We start from the raw sequence: 27688 nt of genomic DNA on the forward strand, positions 1-27688 counted from the left end.
CCACATTGGAAACCAGCTGCCTGCTTTGTAGACAGGTGTTCTGCCACGTCATTCAAAGAATCATTTGACCTAAGGCATACCTAGACAAAGGGAGTTGTCTAGATTCCCTCTGAAGTTAAGGGAGACAAACAGGCAATTTAAGACCGAAAATAATCTCACCCAAAACTAGAAAGATAAAGCAGGTCTAGCAACTCAAAATGTGTTTCTTTCCATAAAGCCTAATGTATCCAGCACATGGACTTTCACATGGTAGCTGTCTACCTAGATTAAACGAATCTGACAAACTACCTCACCAGAGCTACTACCATCATGGTATTAGGATATTCCTCTGATCTATAATATTCAAAATCTTTAATAAAACTTCAGTCCTTTAATCTGCATCTTACAGTCTGAGAATAAGTTGCTCTAGAAACAACGACTCAAGGGAAGGTTGTCTAACAGCCCAAGTTAGGTCTGAGTAAAAAAGATCTGCTTGAGGGAGGAGCTGAGAGGATTGCTTCCTCCAGATCCCTACCAGGAGTTGGAATGGACATAACAGTAATAAAGGCACAGTGCAGCAAATATGTGCCAGAAGCACGTTTAAAAGTAGCTAAGGATTGGGTCCTGCCTAACTGAACCCTAGGTTGCACCATAGCTCAGAATGAGAAGAGCACAAATGTGGTTTAGAATCAACTTGAACTCACTCCTTTTCCTCTTGAGGGCTAATACTGAGCTGCATAACGCCATTTCATGCTGTAATACCCATGTTAATGCTTTCAAAGGTACCTCAGTTTACAGATATTTTACAGTGTTATTAATAGGCCCTGTTTGCCAGCTAATATAGTTTACTCAGATGAAGCTCTGCCTTTTCATGATATAATGCTTCTAAGGTCATTTAGAGCTGGCATGGATATTTCTAAGTTTTATATTTCGTACATTTTATATAGTGTACGATATATTGAGAAACAGCTTAGAATTACATCCTTAGTGCTTTACCAGCAGTCAAGCAGTACTGTACTGAAATATTTATTGATGGTAGACTTTCATACAGTAATTCAAATTTCATTTAGTTGTAATTCACCAGAAAATGAGTACTTTAGGCAGTAAATCTGTCCTTAGGATACATTAATATTTAATATGTGCAATGACTTGGGAGATGTGATATTTCAATTGAAAATCAATAAGACTGTAAAATCCTTGTGCTTATGACTTTTTATCATTTTGTTTTATTTCAATGATTTCTCCATATGAAATACAGCTGCAATTACAGTCAAAGATGAGCACTCCAGAAAAGGGAACAAACACTGTTCTCCAAAAAAGCAACTTTCTTCCTGAAAGGAAAAATTCCTCTTATATGGCTGAGCCTTTTCTATAGCAACTCTTTAGTGTTTTAAATTAATTTCAAGTTGCCTAATGTTCTGGATAAGCAGTTCTTTTGAAAGAAATACGTATATAAATATATATATATATATAAAATATTTTTTTAAAAGTACTTACTGAGCTATCTTAGCCACTAAAACTGCTGCAAGTAAACATCCCCAAATTCCCGCCTGAGAAATAAATTTCTGACTAATATCAGTAGATCTTCCAATTGCAAAGCAGTCTTTAGCATTTTTTGGAAAACCTAACTCTTGCCAGTTGTTAAGAGCATCAGCAATGTTGAGTGTTTCATCAAGGGCTTGACACCAATATTTAAAAGCAGCTCTGTAACACATAAAAAAACATACTCATCATATTGCTGACATTTTCCAAAGTGAAAGATAAGACTGGCTTCATTTTACCTTCATTGTCTGATATATAAATAATTCTGATTAGGTCAGAAACTGAAATATAGTTTCTAAGCACGCAAAGATACCATTGGTGGTCAACACGTTCATTCAGACTTTTACTAAGATTAAATTGTCAGGAGATAAATATTACTTCCTAAAAACATAGAGATGCTTAATCTTATAATTAGCTAGCCAAGAAAGATGAACTATTTCTAGAGAAAAATCTCTCAAAATATAGCTAAGAGTGAGAGAAAGAAAAGTTATATGGACCTGAAAACAGCACATGAATTTATAAAACTGTTCAAGTGTGTAAGAATTAAATAATGAAACCCTGCTCTTTTAAATTCCAGTAACAGCGTACCTTTTGTTTCCAGCATAAAAGTGAAGATTTCCAAGTTCATGTAGAGCCTGAACTTTGAGGTCATTCTGGTTGTTTTTTTCAAGGATTCCTGTTATTTATTATTTAATCAATGAGAGAGAATATTGTCACATCATTAAGTTAGTTACTGAATCTTGAACAAATTTTGCATGAGAAGTAGACATGCATTGGCATGTTATTCAGTGCATGAATATCATAGAAAGATTTACTAGGCTTGCATGTTTTGCCTTCAAATGTACAATTGCTTATTCCTACTAACTCTAAAGACAAGAGCATTATGTATTTACGAATCTGTTTACCTAAATTTTTGTATTATTGTTTTCTCAGACTGAGAAAACATTCTCAGGCTGAGCTTTAAATATATGAGTAAAGCCATACTAGAAAGGTAAGACGGACACCAAGTAACTGGGTTCTCATACTCAAATGCACAGAACATGAAAGGCCTATTTCCTAGAAAAAAAAAAAATGTCATGGAATTAAAATGATTCCCTTAAGCATTACAGATTTTTAATTTGGAATTAATCAGCATAACACAACTGAAGTAATGCTTGTTCATAAGAAGAGAGAACTGTAGATGTGATGAACCAACTAGTATCTTGTTTAGGATCTAATGCAGATTTTCAGAATTAAGAGAGAAGGTTGTGCATTTCTGGAGACCACTTTTCAGACAGTTATAATTGACAGAGGGAAATAACACTGGAACAAACAGTGAGCACAGATAGGTAGAGTGATGTTACACATTAACTGTAAACAGAAATTTATAAAAAACAATTACCAATTGTTTGTTCATAGGAAGAAACGATTACTGAAAGCTGTGACTGTGGTATTGGTTTACTCTCAACCATACTGGAGAAATTAAATTTTTCTTGAGAAAGATCATGTGGTATTGGTAGAAATATCAGTTCAGCTCCCACATTAAATTCCAGCCTTCTATTTGGAGAGATTTGACCGATTGCTCTTCCAACATTTTCTAGATCAGAAAAACAATTTATATGACCAGGTCAGAAAAGTATTCTACTATTACCAGCACCACAAATATTTCCACACCTTATTATTCAAACGAATATATGATTCTTGTGTGTGCTATTTTAATCTAGTTTCCTATGTTCTTATTCTGTTTGTATGTCTCCTAATCAAACTCATTGGTGAGCACAACCAAATAAAAATACGTAACCAGTTAGAGAAAATAAGTTGGTAAGAGCTGCCAGTCAGTCCACTAATGAAGGTTTGGCTGAAGAAAGAAAAGTGACACAGTTACATGAAAAAAAAATATCATCCAACCAAGAGACAGAAATCAGGCTTAGAGTTTGCACTTAAAGAGTTTCATACATAATTTTATATTCTGTGTTTTTTCTAATTCTCAGTAACAACTAAAACCTGATTAAAAAAAAAAAAAAAGTCTTTTACTATTTACTATTTTAGCTGTATATACACTTCATACATGCTTCATTTTGAGCAACATGATTCACTGGGAGGTGTCCCTGCCCATGGCAGGGGGGTTGGAACTAGATGATCTTTAAGGTCCCTTCCAACACAAACCATTCTATGATTCTATGATTCATTGTTGAGTGAGAAACACTTCAATGAAGTACTCACCTTGTGTGTGTGCAAGAAATAACGAAAGTAGTTTTCTGCTGTGTCTCAGTGCTCTGCTGTGAAATTTAGATTTTTTTAGAGTTTCCCTAAAACATTTCAGCGTATCATTCACATCAAGAGGTACATAAACTAGACGTTTTGCTTGACTGCCGCCTGAAAGAAATTAACAATTATGGAGAACAAATTTGCATTATATAAACACATTTTTAGTTTAAAAAAATGTAAAACATATATTTGAACAATTCCATAACCTAAAAACTAAAATATATTAATGGAATTGTCACTTTTGTTTCCCTGTTCAAACAGGAATTAAAGAAAAACATGAATTAAAGAAAAATCATTAACAATCAGGAACAACACTTCTGAGCAGTTTTATCTTTTTCAGCGTTACATTTTGGTTGTTGTATGACACCTATTTTCTCTGAATTCCATCTGCCCTGACTATGCATCAGCTCAGCTTACTACTTTGATTCTGGTGTCTTAAGTCTGGGAACAAACCTTTTACTACATCTGCTGGTCCTATTTACTACAATTCCTGTAGTTTCTACATACCAAGCCGTCATGCTCTCTCCACTGGAATGCATAATATTATCTACTCTTACATACAGAATTATTTACCATTTAATGACTTTCCTCAGTTGAATTCCACACAAAGTCTTGTGCACAATGCCTTGACATCTCTGTGATAGGAGGAACTATGCTTCCATTAATGACTAAAACGCTTTAATCCCAAATGGAAAGAACAACATCTATGGGTAAAAAAAAGTGTTCTGTCACCTTATACTTCCTTTCAGCTTTTGTATTGATTCTATCATTAATAGTGCAGGTTCACATTAACTTCTGTGTGTGTTGGTGGGTATCCAACAATACACACAGAAAACTGGGCCCACCAAGCTCACTCAACATACTGTAGGTCTGGATGACAACTGTTCTTCTCTGCTTTCAGATACAGTTTGAATATATTTGGAGAGATCTTCACAACATTATTATCTATCCAAAATATCAAGAATAATAATTTGAAAACAAAACTGATCTTACATTTAATTAAACAATAGGAACGGTGGAAGACCTACAATAAGACGGAAAACCAAAACCACAAAATCCTGTAGGAAAAAATAAAAAGGTTTGGGGAAAAAAGAGAACTCATGATACTGAAATGAGCTCTGACCTGTATAATCATTTTTCATCTCAGGGTAGGCAATGCATCCAGGAAAGACCAGTACACTAGCAGCATGGGCAACAGGCAGCTGTAGATTCCACCCTATGTAGTCTCTGCAACTCATCTAAAAAGCAAGTTTTGTTTCATGATCATTGAACAATATTCAGCAAATAAGTAAAATATTTCATGTTTATAGTTAAGTATCTAAACACAGAGTCACATGACAAAATAAAAGAGGACAAATTTACAAAGACACTGATGTCCCGTTACTAGTATCGATACCAGGTCAATAAATGTGAAATATTCACAACACCTAAATATTGGATATATCATATAAATGTTCAGATGTGAAATTATATATCTCAATTTGCGATCGAAGTTGGAAAATGTAAGTAATTTATATTAATGAATTAAACTTGTATCTATTATGGTGTTTCCTGTAATCATGAGCAGCTCACTGATGTTCAGCAAATACTCCTTTCTTTGTCTGGACAAATGCTTGCAAAGAACCTCTACATGTAAGTGTGTAAGTATGCCTAAAGAGCACACTGCCTGTAAAGCACAATGTCATGCAGAATAAGGATATCCAAAATAGTTTTAAGGAAATAACAGAAGCAGTCTAACCCTGTCAGAAAGGAAAACTTCCAGACAGTACTTATCATCTAGTTGTGCTGATGCAGACACATCACTTCATGAGCAAAGAAACAATTCACAGAAAGTTCAAGTCTCTCTGAATGGCATTGCATTGTGAAACATAGTCACACCTTCCTAATTTCTAACTTGATGCTGTCTTTTCTGAACAATCTTTATTTGCTATTAGTTGACATTAGTCTTCATTCTGTAAGTTAAGATGTCTTTCAAAACTATATTGCTCTTCCACGTTACTCAGATCATAGTGGTGTAGAATCAGAGAATATCCCAGGTTGGAAGGGACCTACAAGGATCATCAAGTCCAACACCTGGCTCCACACAGGACCACCCAAAAATCAGACCATATGTCTAAGAGCATTGTCCAAAGACTTCTTGAATTCCAGCAGGCTTTATGCCATGACCCAGTGGCTTCCCTGGGGAGCCTGTTCCAGTACCCATCCACCCTTTCAGTGAAGAACCTTTTCCTAATGTCCAACCTCAACATCCCCTGTCACAGCTTCATGCCATTCCTTCAGGTCCTATTGCTGGTCACCAGAGAGAAGAAATCAGCACCTGCCCCTCCACTCTCCATCCTGAGAAAGCTGTAGGCCACCATGAGGTCTTCCCTCAGTCTTCTCCTCCCTAGGCTGACCAGCTGAGTGATCTCAGCAGCTCCTCATATGTCTTGTCCTCTGGATCCAAAGGGCTACCTTCTTCATAGCACTCCTTCAGACACTCTCTAATAGTTTTACTTCCTTCCTATATTGTGGTGCCTAAAAACACACACATTATTCGAGTCAAGGCTGCACCAGCGCAGAGCAGAACAGAACAAGCACTTCCCCCAACTGGCAAGCAATGCTTGATGCACCCCAGGGTACATCTGGCTCTTTTGGCTTCCAGGACACACTGGTGACTTACATTCAACTTGCCATCAAACCAAACCTCCAGATCCCTTTCTGCAGGGTTGCTCTCCAGCCTTTTGTCCCCCAGTCTGTACATATAGCCAGGGTTGTCCCTTCCCAGATGCAGAACCCAGCACTTGCTCTTGTTAAACTTCACATTGTTGGTGATTGTCCAGCCCTCTAATTTGTCAAGATCTCTCTGCAAGGCCGCTCCACCCTCGACAGCATCAACAGCTCCTCTCAATTTAGTATCATCTGCAAACTTACTTAGTATACCTTCAAGTCCTACATCCTAGTAATTTATGAAAACATTAAAGGGAACTGGCACTCAAATGGAGCCCTGGGGAATTGCACTAGTGACTGTTTGCCAGCCTGATGTAACCCCTTTTACTATAACCCTTTGAGCCCAACCCATCAGCCAGTTGTTCACCCACCATATTATGTACTTTTCTCTAGAAGGATACCATGAGAAACAGTATCAAAAGTTTTGCTGAGACCCAGTAAGATCACATCAACTAGCTTCCTTTGGTCAACTACATTGGCAACCTTGTCATAAAAGGAAATTAGCTAATTAAATAGGTCTTTCCCCTCATGAACCCATGTTGGCTGACCACTGACTACATTGTCTTTCAAGTATTTTTCAATAACTTCCACAAGAACATTGTGGTTTGTTGGTGGTATGTGGTGCCCTTTTTTATACAAAGGACTATGTTCTGAATGGTGAGGCCGGAAAGAAGTCAGTAGGAAACAGCTCACCAAGAGACATGACACAGCCTTGCAAGCATTATGTAGCAGTATGTTGTCTCTAGGCAAGGCAGTGGTTCCTGAACCCCAAACAAGTTCAGAACGATGCCTTCTTGGAGTTCTAAAACCCATTTTCCCCTCCTCCTTCAAGTTCTGTGTATGTTAGCTAACAGAAACATATCAAAAATATCAACCATACGACTGACTAGAAAAACATTTTAGAAATAAACATTAGGCTAAAAAAATCCTAGATTTTAATAGCTAATTCCATGAAAAAAAAAATCCAGTGGGAATAGCAGCTTAATAAAGATATAAAGCCTTAAATTCCAGTGAGCGGCTGTTTTTCTTTGGTGATAATCAAGTTCTTGAAGTTTTTCACTGGTGTTGCTAGTGTTTGGATTAACTCAATTTGATTAATTTTGGTCTTTAAAAACAGTGTTCCAGTGCAGAAACAAAGCAATCTCTTTGTATTTAATTTTAATTAATCACACAGATTATGCAACAAATAAATGTTTTCAGGTTAAAAGAGCAGCATCAAGAACTACCGTGAAATTAGATTTAGGCTTATAATATGGAATGAGTACACAATGTATGGAAGAAATGTTCTCTGGGTCATCAAGTCCAGACCTCTGCTGTTGCTGGAATCATGTCATATAAGCCCTTTCATGCACTTCAAACAAATATTTTCATTAAATTATTCTCACAATGTATGAACATTATGGAAAACCACATTAATCTAATCAGTGAACATACTTCTCTACATTTAGTTCACATTAAGAGTCAGTATCCAAAAAAGAAATTTGAAGTTCACCTTATTTGCATTATCAGATAGATATTTTATGAAATGAGATTCATGGCTGTCTGGGCTACTGAATTGCTGTTTTCTTTCCAGGAGCTGCCTCTGAGCATACACCAGCAGCGGAATCACCTGTTCTGTATATCTCTCACTGAAAAAAAGCAAAGTATCAATTAATTAATTTATTAATCAATCAAAATAACAGTATATTTAACTGTATAATGTTGCTTTTTAGTATTTGTTAAAGTTGTTGTAACTTACTGTGTAAATATGTTAAATTGTACAGCTATGTGTACAAGTGCTTCCCATTTCTTCATTTGATACAACAACTCTATTGTTTTAAGAACCAGATTACATATCCATTTCAAGTCAACTACATTCACATCATCCAGGGGAGACTGTGGATGGAGATTTGAACCACCGTTCTCATCAGTAATACCTCCTAAACAACTGGGAATGCAGAAGTCTCCTTCTGGATCCACAATCTACAGTGAAGAAAGATTATTATGCCTGTTACTGACAAAATTGTTTTTAGGAGAAATCAAATTATATAGAAAATAATGTGCTTGTCTAAAAACTTGTTACAGAAAATAACCTGGAGAAATCAGAATATAACAGAAGAGAAAGAAAATTATCTCTACAGAAGACATGATAATAAAGAGTATATCATCTCAGTATTTTTACCTTAAGAGAATCGTTTGCTTGTAGTTCAGTTATCATATCAATGATCATGTCTGATGCCAAATAAAATGGCAACCAGATGGTGTTCCTAAGAAACTCCTTTGTAATGGGAAATGCATCCATATGGGAATGGGAATGTTTAGCAATTGACTGGGATTCTTGAGTATAGTTCCAAAGTTCTCGGCAAGCATTTTGAAGCAATGTCCAGTGGCCACCACGGTGAGCAAGAACCTATGTATATCATTCAGAATAGAGTTATACTTTGAAAATACAGAAATGAAAAGCTTCATTCTTTTATTGAGAAGGTAGAAGTAAACTTTCAAAATTACAATCAACAAATCATCTTTAATAATAGATTACTTAATATTTCAATTTATATAAGGCATTGTAAAAACTTTATTGGAAATTTTCATAGAAGCACTAATTTATAATTGATTTAAATTGTTGCTTCTGGTGTGAGAATAAGAAAACAAATCCATTCACACCACCTAAAAATAAATTTTTACTTGGTTTTAGGTGGTTTTATGGGAAGAGTAGTCAGACTGCTTTTCCTTTCGGTCCCTGGTCTTTCTGTCTACACTACCAAGGCATCCACCAAAACCTATAAAGGGAAAAGTACATCTGCAAGTATTTTGAGAAATATTTAACAAAAAATGGGAGGGAAAGCTATAAAGACTAAATTAAAAATAAAACACAGTTAAATTATTATATATTTAATTGAGATAAGCATTATGATAGGTAATATGTCTGACATTTGATAAATTGTGCTTGAACATTTTGCAGAAGATAAGAAATCATTGGTTTTTCCAGTGTTTAATAAGAAAATGTATATTACCACTGCTCTTCTTAAATGAAGAAAGATTTTTGTAAAATGGTCCAATAAAATGGTATTTGATGAAAACTGGCTGCATTCTCTGGGGGACTGTAAGATGGATATTTCCATACCATTTGTCATTTGAGTTTGAGGAGTATATGTTCCACTCAATTTACTGGTGTGCTCAGAAGATCTATCTGTATCTGAAGACAAAACATTCACTGGTTAAAAATGAGTTAAAGTTCTCCAAAACGTAAAATAGAAAATATTACCAGTCAGCTAGGATTTTCCTGTGCCAGCTAAATACTTAAATGTTAGGAAATGCCAAAGTTAAGGTTATCATATTTAGAAGGTTATGATATTTAAAATGTAAGATGCTTTTACTTAATATGAGGAAGAAGCAGGAATAGAAAAAAAGTTTAAGCAAAATAATAATATGTACCAAATAGTTTCCAGCCTCACAGCCAAAACACAACCATCCTAGAAGTTATCAAGTTTTAGGAAGAAGTCACCAGGAGGCAAGCTCCCAAGAACCTTTCTGAAACCAAGGCCTCTTTAAAGGAAAAGTTAGGAAAAGAGTTTTGTGACAAATTCTGTGGTATGCTTAGAAGTACTTCATTATTTTATTCAATACCATCTGTCCTCAAAGGGGAAACATGAAGGTTCATGGTGGTGGGATACAGTAATATCTGAACTACAGGTTTCATGGTAGAAACTAATTTCACAATAAACAATATTTGATGTCCAAGGCAAACTGCATACTTCAGTGAAATTCTTTCATTCAAAATTGCTGAAACAGCTAGGATGTAATAAGCAGGATTAATATTAGTTATTAACATGCAGTTCCCAAGACTTGTAAACATAACGAAAGACAAAAGAGTATGACTACAAGTAGGCTGTTGCAAAGAGAACCGGTGAGTTCACTAGCTAGTTTTGTCATAACTCCTTGGAAAAGGCAGAGTCTGGTTGATTCCTAACAAAGGAACAATAGGAGAATTTTGCTCTCTACAGCTCCGACAAGAATGTATTCCTTGAAGTGCTTTTGAAAAGACCAAACTTTTGATTTTATCTTGAACTTACAGTGGTTAGGCAGGCTAATTTGTGTTGACTTGTATATTATCACTGTCTGAAGTAATCAAAGTCCTATATTTCATGATTAGCTGCAAACAGGGGCCGTCTTTCAGATCCTGTCAAAACCTCAAAGGATGTTGTTGGGATAACAGATAGAATGGTAAAACATGAAAGAGAAATTTGAAGAAAAAAGGTTCAAGGTAAAAAAGAACCTTGAGGTAGCTTCTGCCTCGGGAAAACACTGTGGAGCATGCAGTGGAGAAAGACACCTAAACTATTTTACTTTAAATTTCATAGATAATAATAAACTTCCATCTATAATTTTGAGAACGACTTACAGAATGACCCAGGAAATTATTGGACAGTTAGGAAATCTAAATAAAATTACAGAGCAGTTAACAACCACAGAAATTGATAAAAATTCTAATTGCATTTAGAATAATATGGAATATTACCAAATTAATAGGTATAGCAAGTATGGCTTCTGCAAACTAAAAGCCAATATCACTAAATTACTAGAATTTATAAACTTAGGATGAAGAATAATCACTTGATAAAAATATTTATCAACACGGTAAATAATGGTCAGAGTTATTATAAATGTCTCATTATTGACTATGACATGCTATAATAGGTATGTCAAAAAGAGAAAATACAGGAAACACTTTTTAAATCTAGAAACCCAGTCTCCTCTTTAAATGGGCATGAGTGATTTTCCAATGGTAATGTGCAAAAATAATGACGGAAGTCAGGACAAAAATTAAGAGAAAGAAAAAGGTACGTTGAAACTGATTCAATTTGTATACCCATTAAAAGTTCTTACAAGTTTGTTTTTTGGTCAGTCCTGAAGGTGACTTTTTAAGGAGAAAAGGAGTTGGTGTTCTTCTGTTATTCTCTACAGATTCTCTCACCACTACAGTCCCAGAATTATTTAAGGAGAATATTTCAGGATCCAGAATATTGTAACTGCAGAATGAAAGAAAAGGGAAGGAAGTGGGGAAAAAAAAAATGAGAGAATTTTGATATAAGCATATAAAATTCAGTTTCTCAAAAGTGAGTTTTCATTTTTTTTTCAAAACTTCCATTATATTTCAAAACTTTCAAAAGATATAAAATCTGACCAGTCAAGCAAGCAACCAAAAATGTGCATGTCACCTGTCCTATGACTGAAGACAGTAGTAGTACACTGTATATTCATTTGCATGTGGAAACTGAATTGGTCATATGACAAACTGACTGATGATACTGTAATTCAAATCTTCGCATTAATGGCAATAATATAGTGATCTACTTTAACAGCAATCATTTTAGGAGAAATTTCTTCTCAGAAACAGTAGTTAGGCATTGGAACAGATCGCCCAGGGAGGTGGTGGAGTCACCGTCCTTGGGGGTGTTTAAGAAAAGGCTGGATGTGATACTTAGGGACATGGTTTAGTGGGTAATATTGGTGGTAGGGGGATGGTTGGACCAGATGATCATGGAGGTCTTTGCCAACCTTAATGATTCTATGATTTATAATACAGTAAGATATACCTGTCCTGATGCTGTGAACCACAAATTCCAATGTTATATTGCTCTTCCAGTTTCTTTTTAAATAAGTGGTAGTGTGCAATTGCCAGATAAATATTCATCTGAGACCTCCAGGGCATCTCTTCAAGACATATTTGATGAAACTTCTTTCGGTTTAAGTAATTACTCACAATTGGTTTCAGCAGTACCACTAAGGTGCGATGAGCTACTTTTCGCAATTCTTCCTTGTGTTTCCTAAAACAAAATATATGCAGAACAAAAAATTAAACTGTGTTTTCTCAGAGCTCTAGAAAATCAAATCATGATAAAGATACACAAGTATCCCATTACATATTCACAGACTTGTATTAACTTTGGAAGGTTATGTCATATTTCTAGCAAAATGATTTTTGCTTCAGTCAAGAAAAACAATTGTTTTCCATCTTAAGTGCAATTAACACACACTAAATCCTTTCTTATACTTTACAAACTTCAATAAGACATTTTTTTTAGTACTTACAAGAAGTTTAGCCCTATGTTTGAAGTTGCTTGTACCAGAATCATTCAAGCAGATTATTATTCAAAATACGGTGTGTGTTTCTGTCATGGTTTTGGCCAGGATTTAGTTAATTTTCTTCACAGAGACTCAGAGAGCACTGTGTTTTTGATTTTTGATGAAAACAGTGGTGATAACACACAGATGGTTTCAGTTGTTGCAGAGCAGTGCTCACACAGAGCCAAGGCCGGTCCTGCTCCTTGCGCTGCCCTGCCAGCGAGGGGCTGGGGGTGCACCAGGAGCTGGGAGGGGACACAGCCAGGACAGCTGGCCCAGGCTGACCAGAGAGGTGTCCCACACCGTGTGGTATCATGCTCAGCAATAAAGCTGGGGTAAAGAAGGAGGAAGGAAGGATGCTGGGAGTGATGGCGTTTGTCTTCCCAAGGAACTGCTCTGTGTGACGAGCCCTGCTTTCCTGCAAGTGGCTGAGCACCTCCCTGCTGATGGGAAGCAGCGAATGGGTTCCTTGGTTTGCTTTGCTTGTGCACAGCTTCTGCTTTACCCACTAAGCTGTCCTTATCTCAACTTGTGAGTTCTCACACTTTTACCTTGCTGATTCTCTCCCCCATCCCACCTGGGGAGAGTGAGCAAGTGGCTGTGTGGTGCTGAGCTGCCTTCTGGGGCTAACCACAACAGTTTCACACAATCTGTTCAGGAAATGGAGGATCTACTATTTTACTGTAAATTTGGATCATTCTTTTTATTGCTATGTTTTGGTAGCTTCAGATCCTCAATCTGAAGAAAACATTCTATTTCAAATATGGATTCCTGGCTTTAATTTCCAGTCATAGATTTTGTTTGTTTCTCTGCCAGATCAAACACGTCTGTATTACTTGTATTTTCTCTTTTTGAATATACATAACAATATTGTAATCAAACCACATCTCATTTTGATAAACCAATCCCTTTATCATTCCAAAATATTTTTCTTCTTGTTTTCAGCCTTTAAAATGTAGACAGAATTGCATACTGTATACGACACTGATTATTTTATACAGCAATAATATTATGTATGATGCAAATGAGCAGCTGAAAGAGCAAAAAGCCCAGGATAGGTTAGACATCCCCTGCCTTGCACTGAAAGACATGAAAATCATGTTAAGGAACTTTTCTTTTTCTGTGGAGGACAAAAAATGGACAGTTCAGGTACATATTTAGAAGATCATGTACAGAAGACTTTTTCAGAGATCTTTGTTTAAAATACTTCTAGAATCTGTTATGTGATTGCTTATATTCATATATTTTCTAGTTTTCTAGTTGCTAACTGCTGGAAGTGTAAGTGACCAAAGCACCAGTTAATGAATACTATTAATTCCTTTAGTTCAGAATGTACTGTTATTGCTAAGTTAGCTAAATGCATATAATTATCAGCCAAAAGAAGGGGTTTCATTTCTTGCTATCAAGGAATGGTTTTCTGAAAGTTACAGAACAGATAAGCCAAAAAGACTAGCAGAAGGATGATAAAAATTGATACAGGAACAAATAAATATGCTTTATTAGATTTCTAACAACTAAGCTCCCCAAGATAGTTTGAAAAGCATTATAATACGCAGATTAACACAGCTTTTCATCCATAATAAATTAACATACTCAAGCTAACACAACTGAAATACAGTCTTTGATTATTAATACAAAGACCTTAAGATCTCCTACAGTTATTCTCTGAAATAGCGATGAGATAGATTTTGTTCCATAGACTGGAAGCCAATTTTATACCAAGCTTAAGCAGAAAACTGAACTTTGCACAAATTCATCCGTTTCACAGGAAAAAAAGTTAAAATATACACTTAACTGTAAACTAGATTTCAGACAAAATGCTTTGGTTCTGTAAAGCAATCTGACAACTTGCATTCATTTACCTTTGTGCTTCTGGAGATTTCATTATGTCTGGATGTTTCACAAAATACTGTCTAAGAGTCTGTCTTTTTCTAATAGGGCTCAATGTTTCTTGTCTTTGTTTCTTCAAAGCTGATGCCTCTGGTTTCTTTAAAGCTGAGGTCTCCACACTCTTTAAAAACAATCTTTTGTGACAATCTTAAATACACTTCAAATATTTATTTATACCGACATTATCAATTACTTGAGGTATACAACAGTTTGGATTATGCAGGAATGGAACAGAACAGAAAATAAATTCTGGAACTGTTTGTCAAAATATGGCAGGAAAAGAAGTATTTAATATTCCAGAAAACTTTACAGTTTTTCTGGAAGAGATATGTCAAATGGCTGACACTAGGAAGCCAACTATTGTTTCATAAACTATTGGTTTCTATCTCAAAAACAATTACTTTCTTCACTATTGTTATAAATAGTAAAAATCTGCAATGCAAAACCAGAAAGAAAAGTCCTTCCCACATCTATCTCAGATGCTAGAAGTAATACAGCATTACTTAAGGGTTATGAGGGAGAAAACTCTTCCTCAAAAACAATACAAATCCATTAAGATTATTCTTACGTGGGAATAAAAGCACAAATATATTTTAGAAGAATTCTAAACAAATAGCCTTTATTGTGCAATTAGAATGTCTGCAGAGGAAACAATTACTCATGAAAAAGTCTAAGTACAACATATTGCATAAAAAGGCCTAAACTGATCTCCTTTTCTTAATGTGATGGTACCCAAGGCATACATATTTGTTTTTCTAAAGGGAGCATATGAAAGCTCTCATTGATTTTGGAATTCATTACTCTGACTTATCTCAAATACCTCACAACAGTTGGTTTTTCACATAAATCCAATGTGAACTTTTCTTCTTGGTTTTAGGAGTGCAGAGGTTTGCTGAGTGAGAGTTTGTACCCTGGATTTTAGCAATTAAGTATGTCTTTTTTTCATGAAACAGTTTTTTTAAAAATATTTTTGTGCTTATGGCAATGCTGCCAAGTAAAGACAAACATGACTCCTTACAAGTAAAACTCACTTTCTGGAACTCCCCAACTCCTCTGGTGTACTTCCTGGTGCCTTCAGGCAGAGTGGAAGAACTTGTTTCTGGTCTTGAAGTTCCATTGATACAGAGAAGGTGGTCATTCCTCCTGACAAAGAAGTAATAATGATAAACTTATCATGATCATGTTAAACTCCCTTCATAGTTAAAGGGTTTTCTTTGGGAACAGGTAGAACACATGCAATTTGTATTTCACTAGGAGTTGTAAATTTGGCAGTTTTTCTTTCCTATCCCACTGCCTCATAATAATACAGTGAATGGCCGTATTATAAAGTGGTGTCTGTGAAAAGGAAAAGTCTGGAAATTGCTGATGGTAGACAGGATCTTTGAACAGACACAGTAACTTCTCAGCTTCAAGGGAGGAGTCTCCATGTACAACACACTCTCAGTACAACAGTTTCTGAGCTGTATAAACTTTCTGTGTTCAAGGAACTTCTGCAGACTAGGAGCCATGGGAATGGCTACAGATGGGACTACAACCATGTACAATTTACAGTTTCTGCTGTAATTGCGACACCGATGAACCCAAGTATTAACTTTACAGTACAACTATAACAGCAACCTACCTTTTCAAGTAAGCTTGCACATTTCCTGACCATTCCAGGACATTTTGAACCTTCTCTTCATTCAGGATTTTGTTCAAAACTTGAATAAAGAACTCAAGAAAACGTGATTTGTTTTTGAATTTCATCACTGCAAAAAAGCAATAAATATTTTTTTTTCTATTTACTCTGTAACAGGTTTCTGAATTCAGCTTTAATTACAACTGTGCATCTCTCAAAGCACACATTCATGTTATGTTGCATGCTGATAAAATAAAAGAAGGTAGATTTAGATTAGATATAAGGAAGAAATTCTTTAATATGAGGGTAAGTTTGCCCAGAGAAGTTGTGGATGCCCCATCCCTGGAACTGTTCAAGGCCAGGTTGGATGGGGCTTTGAGCAACCTGGTCTAGTGGAAAGCGGCCCTGCCTATACAGGGGGTTGGAATTAGATGATCTTTAAGGTCCCTTCCAATCCAAACCATTGTGTGATTCTATGGTCCTATGATAAAGAAAAGACATACTGATACTAAAATCAGATAGGTCATGATATACAACAGCAGTTGCTAAATACTAATTTTTGTGACTGGGCATCCAGAATCACAGCTTCACTGTATTTACATACACTCCTAGGGCGACAAATATTATACACACTAAGAAAACAGTTTTGGAACTATTTTTGTGTTATTATATAATAATATTCAACATGACTAATTGTACACTTGCCTGAAAATGCAGGGAAAAAAAAAAAAAAAGAAAAAAAAACAGAACAATAAAGATAAACAAAGTAACTGCATCCTATTCACTTAGGCTGTTCTTCTCAGTGACAGCCACATTAGTGTACAAGCATCTCACAGTTCTCACTGCAGCACTGGAGCTGTATTGTAGATTTAGGCAGCTTTTTAATTGTTTGCAAACTGCTTTGACTGTTGAGCTGTCTTGAAAAATTTTTATCAAGAAATAAACGAGCATTTATCCTATCTGAAAGCTATATTAATTTTACAGGCTGGGCTCCACTGTTACTTTGAATACCTGTACTAAAAAAAAAAATAAAAAAAAAAAAGCATTGGCAAAGGCCACATACCAGAAACTTAAATCCTACTTCAAAAACACAAGGGTATTCAGTCTTTTGTGAATTCCTCTTTCAGCAACAAAATTTAATGTGGAAATGGTGTCTCTCAATTTAAAAAGAACATTCCACAGAAATGAAAATTTTGAAGGCTTGGCACAACTGTAAAAATGACCACATTTTCAAGTTCATGAGAAAATAAATGTTATCAAAATTATTTTAACTATTAATATTTTATATATTAAATATATAATCTAAACATGTTTTAAGTATTTCATATACTTCTAAATTTGACTATATTAAAGATTTTTTAAGCTATGTTTTAGTTGATTTTGTATATATAAGAACAAAGTGAAGAAAAAGTTTTTAAGAGCTTATTCCAAGCTATAAGGAGATTGCTTTATATTGGAAAATTTCTAAAGTAAAGAAGCCTTTACAACTAAAATAGATGCCAATCATCCTACCTTCACGATAAGCAGTGTTTGATGTCCAACATGAAATTATAGGGTAGAGGAACAAAGGATCTTCCTGTCCTGTAAGTTCTGATCCATGAACTACATCAATAAACAAATCAAATCCATTATGACAAGTAGTGACGGTGTAAAATAGAAACTCTACATGGAACCATAACCAAAGACTAGAAAAATCCTTCTTTAGTACAGTTGCTTTTAAATCTCTCACTGTCATCCAGAGAGAAATTTAAAAGCTTGCTCTCTTGTAACATGAGTAACTGTGCCACTGTGTAATGAAGAGCTTACAGATATGACTGATGAACTTCCAGATACTAGACTAATGAGCAAAATGTCTGGAGTCCATCAGAGGTATAACATCTCCATACAAATCATCTGTGGAGGAGATGATTTGTGCAGTAAGGAAATGTCCAAAAAAGATATTTCAAGATATACAGTATGAACTGAACACATGATGCTATTAATGACTAGTGCTTATGCACATACTTGGTATACAGACACCATAAGTAGATAAAAGAATATATTTTTTCTTCACCTAAATATTTATGTAAATAAATTTAATTGCATATTATAATATATAAATATTCCTATACATGATGTTTTATATGTGTAAATAGTATATAAAATATATAGGTGAACAATAACTTGGATTCAAGCTTCTGAGAGTTAAAGACAACTGTGTTACCAACTGATGAGCACAAGAACAATGTTACATGCGCTACTTGATATTTTGCCTTGATAAAGATATATAACCTACAAACTTTATGCTGAGGTGACTTCCGTGGTTGAAAAAGATGAATGCAGCTGGTCCCTGAAAAATGTGAGGTTAAAAATGGACTCTATAACAACCAGTTGTGATTGCAGATCAACAGCTGCAACCTCCACTGGCAACAGTCATGCAAACAGCATCCTATTAAATAGGACAGACAGCAGGACAAGCAGATTATTTATTATTATTTTTAGGTCAAGTCACATCCCCTGTTGGTGTTCTCTCCTATTTGAGAAGTTCAACAAGATATTACTTCAAGTGAGGATTTTAGCAAACAATAGTACTTCCCAAAACATTTAAAATGGGAAAACATTTGAAATTTCAAAATTTAATACTGCAGTGTGTGAACTTTTCCTCAGTTTCCTACAGAAGACACAGATTCAGCTCTTTTTCATTTTTCTCTTAGATAATCATCAATGGAATAGTAAGTATTGATTCACTTTTAAGAATTTCCGATGAAAAAGGCTTTTGCCGATACTTTTTTTCAACAGCATGCCCTACAAGCGTGCAAATTGTCCTAAATCATTTATACATATTTGTATGGATGGTTGTAAGCTTTGTTATTTGTTATGCATGGCAACAGCAGAAGACTCCTGTATTGACTAGTATACAATTATCCTATTGGAGCAACAGAGCAGACTTCAGCAGTCAAGTATTTGTCAATTGATGAAAACATGTTCTTCTTTAACTGATCAACTTTAACTTTCTATTAAGAAAGAATGGAACATCATTTTATTAAATAATCAATGTAATTTCCAATTAACTTACAGAACTCATTCATCCTGTAACTTGTCCTTCAGAAATGCAGGCATCAATGTCAGCAGCAGAAACTGAAGGATCAGTGCATAGATAACAGAATTTTTGCATCATGCTTTTTATCCTATTTGTCACAGAAATACTTTCTCTTCTAAAATATATACATATGTGTATACAGAGACAGTAGAAGACAACTAGAACATGAATCAGCAGTGTGCTGTTGCAGCAAAGATGAGCTGCACAGAGCCAGCAGATCAAAGGCAGTGACTATTGCCCTCTATTCAGCACTTGTGAGACCACACCTGGTGTGTTTGGTTTTGAACTCCATAGTCCAGTGAAGGGCCACCAGATAATAAAGAGCTAGGGTGCATGACAATGCAAGGAGAGGCTGAGAGAATTGGATGTATTCAATCTTAAGAAGAGAAGGCTAAGGGGAGTTTACACCTATGTAACAGGAGAAGTACAGAAGGTACAGCTCAGACTGTCCTCAGAGGTGAACACCGACAGCACAAGAGGTGATAGCTGCAAGTTGGAAAACACAAAATTCCAAACAGATATTAAAAAAATAAACAAAAACTTTTAACCATAAAGGTGGTCAAATATTGGAACAGGTTGCCTATAAATATTATGAAATCTCTTTCATCAGAGAGATTTAAAACTTGACTGGAAAAGTACCAGTGCAACCTGATCTCTGGAATAAATTGCTTCCAGAGATGCCTTCCAACCTAAATTATTCTATGATTCTATACAGGTTCCAAGGAGTAGAAAATACCAGGTAAATACAATGGAAAAAAATCTGTGGTGGCTCTGTGTTCTAAATTTTTATGAAATTTTCTTCTTCAGTCCTATTTACTACTTCATCTAAATTTGGCAGAACAACTAGCATGTAAATTCTTGTGCTTAATCCAGACTCTAAGATATTTTAAAGTTGATATAATCATTGCTGAGTTACAAGGTAGTAAAATGCTACTCCACGTGCAACTCCTTCACAAAGAGAACAATTTCTCTTAACCATATCCAGGAATCCTTTCATATACTACAAATTCCTGCAATGGCCATTACTACTAGCAATGGTAGGGTGGTAAAACATGCAATAAATAGGCAATAGTCTTTGCCCTTGCATTTTCTGATTTACAAAGATAAAGCAAGCCTCAAAAACATGGAACAAAATTTACACGGATCAGTAGAATATATTTAACAGCACAACAGGACAATGACCACTCCTTTCTAAGAAGGAATGAATGTTTGTGTGGAAATGATGAAAAAGATTAATAAAAGTCATTATAAACACCACTACAAGGTATAAATAAGCTCACAGAAATTATGATTTTGTTTGATTTATCATCAAAGATATATGAAATAAAAGTTCTTAGGCAAACAATATTTACAGATGAACCATAGTAAACTGTATGGAATATGGTAAAAATGTTTAATAGTACACCCACCTGGTTTTGTCAGTCTCAGGAGATTTGATTCAAGAGCATTTAGATTTTCTGTTGCTTTTTCCATTGCAGCTAAATGGGATGTCTTTGCAGAAATGTTCTGAAATATCAGGTACTTAGTTATAAAAACTTAGCTTTTACCTAACTAAAAAGAGCACATCAACAGTGAAGTTTGGATTAGATCCTAAATCTTATTCCATGTTTGGTAATTTAACCAATATTGTCCTCTTTGTAAATGAGCTAAAAATGATGTTCATAAAAATGTTAATATAGCTTCAAAAACCTGGCCATGATACATTTTTGATTGGTCCCCAAGGGAGCCAGTGAGTTCTCATTGACCCCCCCCCCAAAAAAAAAAAAAATGTAGGAATGTAGGGAAGTCCCACAGGCTACTAGAACAGCATATTTGAAGACATTTTTTGACCAAATATGTTGCTTTCCAGAAAAAAAAAATATATATATATATATATACTCTTTTGTAGATTAGTTACTTCCTAAAGATATGAAAATCTTCCTCTGGAAGCCAAGTTCTTTCTTTCATTTTAATAAAAATGTAATTTTCAGTCAGCGCTATTTACCTCAAGGTATTATATTGTTCCTATGATCTTAGATTACTTTCTCTTTTTTTTTTTTTGGTATGAGCTTGAGAGCAGCCATCACAAACTCAGCAAGAAACAATGGAGAAAATCATTTGTTCTGGATTCTACCAGTGTCCTACAGGTGTTTGTTTTTTTTCCAGAAATCCTTCCCTGTAAGCTGATTGACTGACTTGCTGCTCCTCTCAATTTATGTTTCATGCTCACAGTGCTTGTTTTCTTCCTGTCTCATTATTCCTATTTTCTTATATCTTTTTCAAATCTCCTCTCTAGTAAAATCTCTTCCAAAATTATTTAAAGAAAAACAGACAGAAGAGTATGCAGAATCAACACTTCACTCTAATTCTAAGTTGTCCGAAATCCTCCACAACCTACTGCATCTCTTTGTAATTTAAGAAATGAGGTTTTGAGGTTGAAAGTTCTTCCTCCACTGAGATTTTTTTTCAGTCTACAAAGTTCCCAAGCCACTCTCCTACTATGACTCTGTTTCAAGTAGCTGCTACACAAAATGAGAGGCCAAGTTTCTACACTAGGATATTTTTGAATTTCCTTTCTTATACAATTATTTAACTGATTTTTTTTTTTAATTTATTTTCTTATTTCTGTAAGACATTCCTGCAAACTGTATGTACAGATCAATTAGGGATGCTGGTAATGATATCTGCAGGATCCTAATGGCTCAGAACTGTAGTATTGCTAACCCCTCTCCAGTTCAACTAGAGGAGGCCCTGTACCCACTGCAGTCTGCAACTGGTCCCAACAAAGATGGTTCTAATCAAACAGAAGCTTCTCAGCTGTATTCTTGGGAATTCCTACTCTATTAGGAAACTCTTATTCCATACAATCACTTCTAAAACAGAAGTTAATAAATATGGTCTTTAAAATAATAAAATAGCATATTTAGAGAAATTATAAAGTGAATGTAAGAACAATTACTTCTTTGTTAGTGTGTGTTTCTTCAGTTTCTGCAGCTCCTGAGCGACAGAGTGAGGCTGCTTGCGAGGAATCCAACAAATTTTTCCCATAGTTAATAATAATTACTGCTAGTTCATATTCTTTCCATGAATGTAGAACCTATTAAAGAATCATCTATTATACTTTTTGTTTTGCATAACATATAATGTTTAATTATTATCTACTTACAGTTGTCAAAATGCATTAATATTATAAATAGAAGCTAATTACTCAATACTTAAGTTTCCCTTAATAAAACAATAGGACTATAGACCTTTAAAATACTTGGAATTGCAGATATACTGTCTATGTGTTATGCTTCTGCTTAGCCATAGACTCTGTTCCTCAGAGAATAGAAATACTTAACCAGAAGTATCTATTGCAGCACTTGACATTCTTCCTGTTCTCAGGCAGTACTGCCATCAACGAATATAAGGGGTAAGTAGACGATCCTCATTTACCTCTCTGGTATCAAGTGCACATTTGAAAATCTCAACCATATTAGTGAAATTTCTCTAATAAAATAGAATAGTGAAATTTTGAAAAATATGAAAATTATGATTTAACAGTGTCTCATGTATTTTAGCTGGTTTTATCTTCTTTAGATAGAGCTCTGAAGACTGAAGTGTATATGCAATGTAGTTTCACGTTGAGATGTTTGCCTTTGGAATAGAAAATAAGTATACAGGTTACTTTGATAGTACAGTAAACAGCCCAATTAACTCAGAGAACTTTATAGCATGGATTAATTAGAAGCTTTTGCAATTCACTCATTCTGTTTGCTACTCTGTATACTATTCTGTTGCAATACTACCTCTAAAGAAAAAAATCTGCAATACAAACAGTCATTTAACTGGAGAATCCAACAACAAGCACTATACTAAGGTTAAGATAGAGCAAGTTTTCATACTGGAGGAATCAAAAAAAAAAAAAAAAACACAGAACTTTTCAGGACTGATAAATGATATACAGAAATAGCCACAAGAAAACATCTTAAAGAAAGGAGCTACTTAAGAATGTAAGTATTGTACTTATTGCAAAAAGATCTTACTAAAACAAACTTAGCAAAAGTATCTAAACTGAGTATAACACTTACCAGTAATGGAACGTTGTCTTTAATAAATCAGGATATTAAGGACATTTAAATAATATATTTTTTAAAATATATTAACTAAAGTCTAGGCAAGACTACACGTACACTGAGACAAGATACAATAAGGCTTTGAAGTTCCTGGAAAGTACCAGGAAACACGGAGAAATATTGGATGCCTTTTGGGTCAGATTTTTTTGATCCTGGAACCAGCACTGCCTTGCTCATAATGAAATTACTTGAGTCACTTGAGGTTCACCTATTTGACATTTTTTGACGCATTCAGGATTAAAAATGCAAAAGAGAATCACTGAGATTGGACACGCCATGTCCACACTTGAACAGAAGATAATGAGTTTATCAGTTAACTCCAAATAGATGTTGATAAAGAATGTTACCATATGAAAGTTATTTTGGAAACTGAGATGCAAGATTATTCAGAAATCTCTTTTTAAAAATGTGTTTCTTCAAGCGATTGCTCAGGTCTCAGCCACCTGTTGTGAATGTCTCATGGATAACTCCCCGAAAATCCTCACGTGACATCAAACACACCATTTCCTTGGAATTATTATTTCTCTCTCTTAGTAAATCCAGGCTTACATTTGCAATTGTGCCCTCCCTCATTTGGTAAGCTGATTGCTGACATGGCTTGAGATGAACAACCTTTTAGTACTAAGTTCACAGGTGAGTGAACTGTAAGAAATATTTAATGAGTAACAGCTTCTTTACTGATGATGCAAGAGTAGTGATTCAAGTACAGCAAAAGGTTTAATTTCCTAGTGCCACAAACATCACTTCCAATATTGTGGAATTGAGCAGACAGCTCTGAGGTTGGCGACTACCAGGAGCTGAACTGTAAGAGCCAGAGGCTCTAGCCTGAGGGCCAGAGACTCTACAAAGTTAGAAGCGCTAACAGATATTATTGGCCCTGACAACCCTCAACCGCCCTGACAACCCTTAAGCGGGCCCTCTCTCCATGGGCCCAGGAGCTCTCTTTCAGCTCAGACCTGAGCCTAGAGTCCCTGCCTGAGCTATGTCGTAGGAGTGCTGATCTCCGGCACACTCAAAGCCATGACTGTGCTTGGCCGTGGATCCACTGGTATGGACACCTGACACATTAACTGACTCCTCAGTTTGTCTTAGGAGTGCTCCCATCATGATGGACCCACCTTCTGGGCTGTGTCTGACCCTGGCTACCCTCACCAGACCTGATCCTGACTTGCAGATTGACTTCCCAGCTTGACCCAGCTCATCACCACAAACTTGCCCAATGATCTGGACTCCTGGTTGAACCTGACTGCCACCTCTGGTCTGCCCTGTTCCTCAGCTGGGAACACTGGGACCATCCCTCGCCGGCGAGGCATTGCCCTGGCGGCCATGGGCATTGCCCTCACATCCTGGCTCCACAGCCCTCGCTATGCCCAGACACTGCCCTCACAGCCAGTAGCAAACACATTGATTAATACCAAAACAAGATATCACTCTGAAGGCCAGCTTATTAAATGTTTTTTGCTTTTTTCTTCTGTCAAAAGCAGTGTCTTAAAGAAAGTTGTAAGCACAATAATATACAACATACCTTTGCTGTATAAAATGAAGTACAAGCTATCATATGCTGAATACTCTCATAACATCCAGCCTGTCTCCTTTGCAAAATAGCACTTGGAATTTCTTGAAGGACAGCCAAGCACTTAATGAGGATCTGTAAACACAAGGATTAAAGCAAAGTTTGGAACCTGCAACACACAACTTTGTACCTCTGTTCCATGTATTGCATTTGATGGTAAACTTTAAAATCCAACAGTTATGATGAAATGTTAGCTCTACAAAAAACAGTAGTAACATCTCCATTCAATGTAATGGCTTCAAGATTTCATCCACAACCCTTTGGAATAAATGACAAGTTCACAAAAAAACACTTAGATATTAAATTATAGATACATAATATCTCTGCTGATTTAATTAAAATGAAATCAAAGAATGCTTAATTCAGTGAGATGACATACTCCTAGTAAAACACTGCTTAAAACTATATTGAGCTGGTCAGAATTTTAAAAGAAAGAAAAATGTTTCTGGTATGCTTGAAAAGACAGTACAAAAGTTGCATGTTTCTCCTGTATATTTGCTGAATCAAAAAAAAAATCTGCTGCTTCAGAAATGACAGGAAAGCATTCAGGTACTCTGTTCTCAAAGAAAAGGTGCTTGCTTGCTTCTGGAAAGGTACAGTTGCCTGAAAACCATAGACTGCATTATCAAAACAGGGGAAAAAATATAGGGGGGGGGGGGGGGGGGGGGGGGGGAACACATGGGCAAATGCTGCTTTTCTTTCCTCAGAATTGTTATTTGCAAGTGGCATACAATAGAAGTTACATCACAGATTCCATTATAATTTTAAAATACCAATGAATCGTCCTCCAGCAACAACCAATATTCTGCATTTACCTTAGCATATCTGAGAGCAGAATCTGTGCAACTTACACTGAACGTATATACTGGAAATTCATAAAACCAATAAAGGTTTTTCTTTCAGCAACTCCTTAGAACTTGAAGCCTACATGTTTGGCTTTCCCAAATACATGTATACTCAATTACAAGTTTAATTAGTATCACTATAATCACAGGAACTGGGTGAAAGCTCTCACTTAAAATGCTCTCACCTGAACGACTGGCACTGCAGAAATCTTGTGATAAATAATTGGAGCAAGGAGACCATAACATTGTACAACAGACTGCAGTGTATAACTTGCATCACTCAACCAATTACCAAGATCAATTGCCACAGTCATCCTTTCACATTCTGCTAATCTACCAGCCTGTAAAAGAAAAAAAACATTTTGACTCAAATATAAATACCATTGTTTAAAATCATTTCAGGGAGTGAAAGAAGACAGACATTACTACCATTTAAAAAGCAGTGTGAGCAGCACGTAAGATAAAAGTTTAAAAATGAATTTACAGTGACACCCATTAGAAGTATATAAACAAATGCAACTGTATTCATGATTCTAAAGGAAACCATTTGTCTTAATTTTGCCCTCTGAATTTATCCACTTAGTTTGTAATGCCTGATAGCAATATTTAACCTGTGTGGAGTGGAAGTTTCACATGCAAAGCTCTCAGAGTGGGTAAGGGGGGCGTAACAATTCTGTTTTTTCCCTTTCAGCGGTCTGCCACAGTTGTTGCATATGTGAGCAGATCCACTAAAGTCACTGTGTCATTGAATACTCACATTTGTAAGACGCAAGTACTTCAGCAAAGAAAGAGTGGAATAGTAATGGAATAATAGAGAAGGCAAAGAAAAAAGAAACTTAACATGCCATTGTACTATAAGAAAGCCTAAAATAAGCTAAAAGAAACTTAGCATATTAAAACCATGAAACCTTGTTAGGAGTTCAATATTAATGAAAACATACATATTAAATAGCAGAAATGTTAACAAATAAAGCTGCCAGCTGCCTTGTAGTGGGACAAAAACAATCATGATTAAATCTCTTACTTTAAACACAGTCTAACACCACTGAAGTTAAGGAAAAACCTTCCCCAGCTGGAAGCAGTGGGCTTTGAATTAGGATATTAATGAGAAGTAACTACTTAGAGATCATCTTTCCACCAAGATACAAACTAACCAACATTATTTTAAGCTACACATACTTGTTCCTTGTAAAGTATCTCATCGGAACAGACGGAATCACAAAAGAGTCCTCCTTCCATGACGTTAATGTCACAGATAGCAAATATATTCCTCAGAAAGAGGTACAAGGTGATAGGAGAAGTCTGAGATACAGTCTCAAGACGTAACCTACAAAAGAAAAAAAGCAAAAGAGCAGTAAAAACATGTTTATGATGATTAAGACATCTCATACCTGAAATTGCAGTCTTTAATAGTAACATGATAGACAGGAAGGATTACTACAGGTACTGCTAGAAATGAGATTTACACATAAAACTGAAAAAAAATTGCTTTAAATTCCTAGCTTAAAAAAAAAAAACAAATTAAAGGGGTAAGACTCCTTTTCAAACTGTTGTCCACCTTCTAATATCCTAAGACAACTTTTATGTAATTGTTTCATCTAATCCAGTGAAATTTAGTTTGAATTTTCTTTAAAAACTTGGGATGCTACATCTTGTTTGTTCTAACTGTCTTCTTTTACATGTTATTTTTCTGTACTGACAATAATGCATGCAGTTGGGAAGCACACTAAGTATTAATGACAGACTCCTTTTCATCCATTGACGTCTTTTGTTACAAGTTTCAAAATAGTTTTTTTCTTCTGCCTTTTGTGCATGTGTGTGCTTTCTTCCCTGGGAATAGGGATGCATTTGTCCTGCTTTTTCTTTCTTTTTTTTTTTTTTTTCTTACAGCACCAATCCTATTATTTTGAAGTATAAGAAGTAAATTTCTACTTCTCCTTGATTGTGTTTTGTAAAACAGACTGAAACTCAAGAAGGAATACCAAACAGACAAATTCACATGCT

The 27688-nt window shown here is 35.5% G+C and overlaps 1 protein-coding gene across 5 annotated transcripts in view; it reads right to left on the minus strand.

Annotated features, from left to right (window-relative positions):
• The window catches only part of CFAP54 (cilia and flagella associated protein 54), a 115068-nt gene that overhangs the window by 40832 nt on the left and 46548 nt on the right, over window positions 1-27688 (minus strand). For 4 of the 5 annotated variants that reach the window (XM_040556693.1, XM_040556703.1, XM_040556711.1 and 1 more), the window contains 20 exons: window positions 26864-27011; window positions 25870-26025; window positions 24792-24914; window positions 22108-22245; window positions 20579-20675; window positions 17603-17692; window positions 16094-16220; window positions 15504-15615; window positions 14445-14593; window positions 12054-12284; window positions 11344-11486; window positions 9471-9652; window positions 8639-8866; window positions 8216-8439; window positions 7970-8105; window positions 4892-5006; window positions 3724-3876; window positions 2903-3097; window positions 2110-2197; window positions 1477-1683 (listed from right to left, as the gene is read on the minus strand). In XM_040556693.1, coding sequence (XP_040412627.1) covers window positions 1477-1683; window positions 2110-2197; window positions 2903-3097; window positions 3724-3876; window positions 4892-5006; window positions 7970-8105; window positions 8216-8439; window positions 8639-8866; window positions 9471-9652; window positions 11344-11486; window positions 12054-12284; window positions 14445-14593; window positions 15504-15615; window positions 16094-16220; window positions 17603-17692; window positions 20579-20675; window positions 22108-22245; window positions 24792-24914; window positions 25870-26025; window positions 26864-27011 — 3042 coding nt within the window. The remainder of the gene's footprint in view (window positions 1-1476; window positions 1684-2109; window positions 2198-2902; window positions 3098-3723; window positions 3877-4891; window positions 5007-7969; window positions 8106-8215; window positions 8440-8638; window positions 8867-9470; window positions 9653-11343; window positions 11487-12053; window positions 12285-14444; window positions 14594-15503; window positions 15616-16093; window positions 16221-17602; window positions 17693-20578; window positions 20676-22107; window positions 22246-24791; window positions 24915-25869; window positions 26026-26863; window positions 27012-27688) is intronic. The other variant, XM_040556722.1, reaches the window with a different exon arrangement.

This window comes from Cygnus olor, chromosome 1 (assembly GCF_009769625.2).
Source record: "Cygnus olor isolate bCygOlo1 chromosome 1, bCygOlo1.pri.v2, whole genome shotgun sequence".
In the NCBI taxonomy this organism is placed as follows: Eukaryota; Metazoa; Chordata; class Aves; order Anseriformes; family Anatidae; genus Cygnus; species Cygnus olor.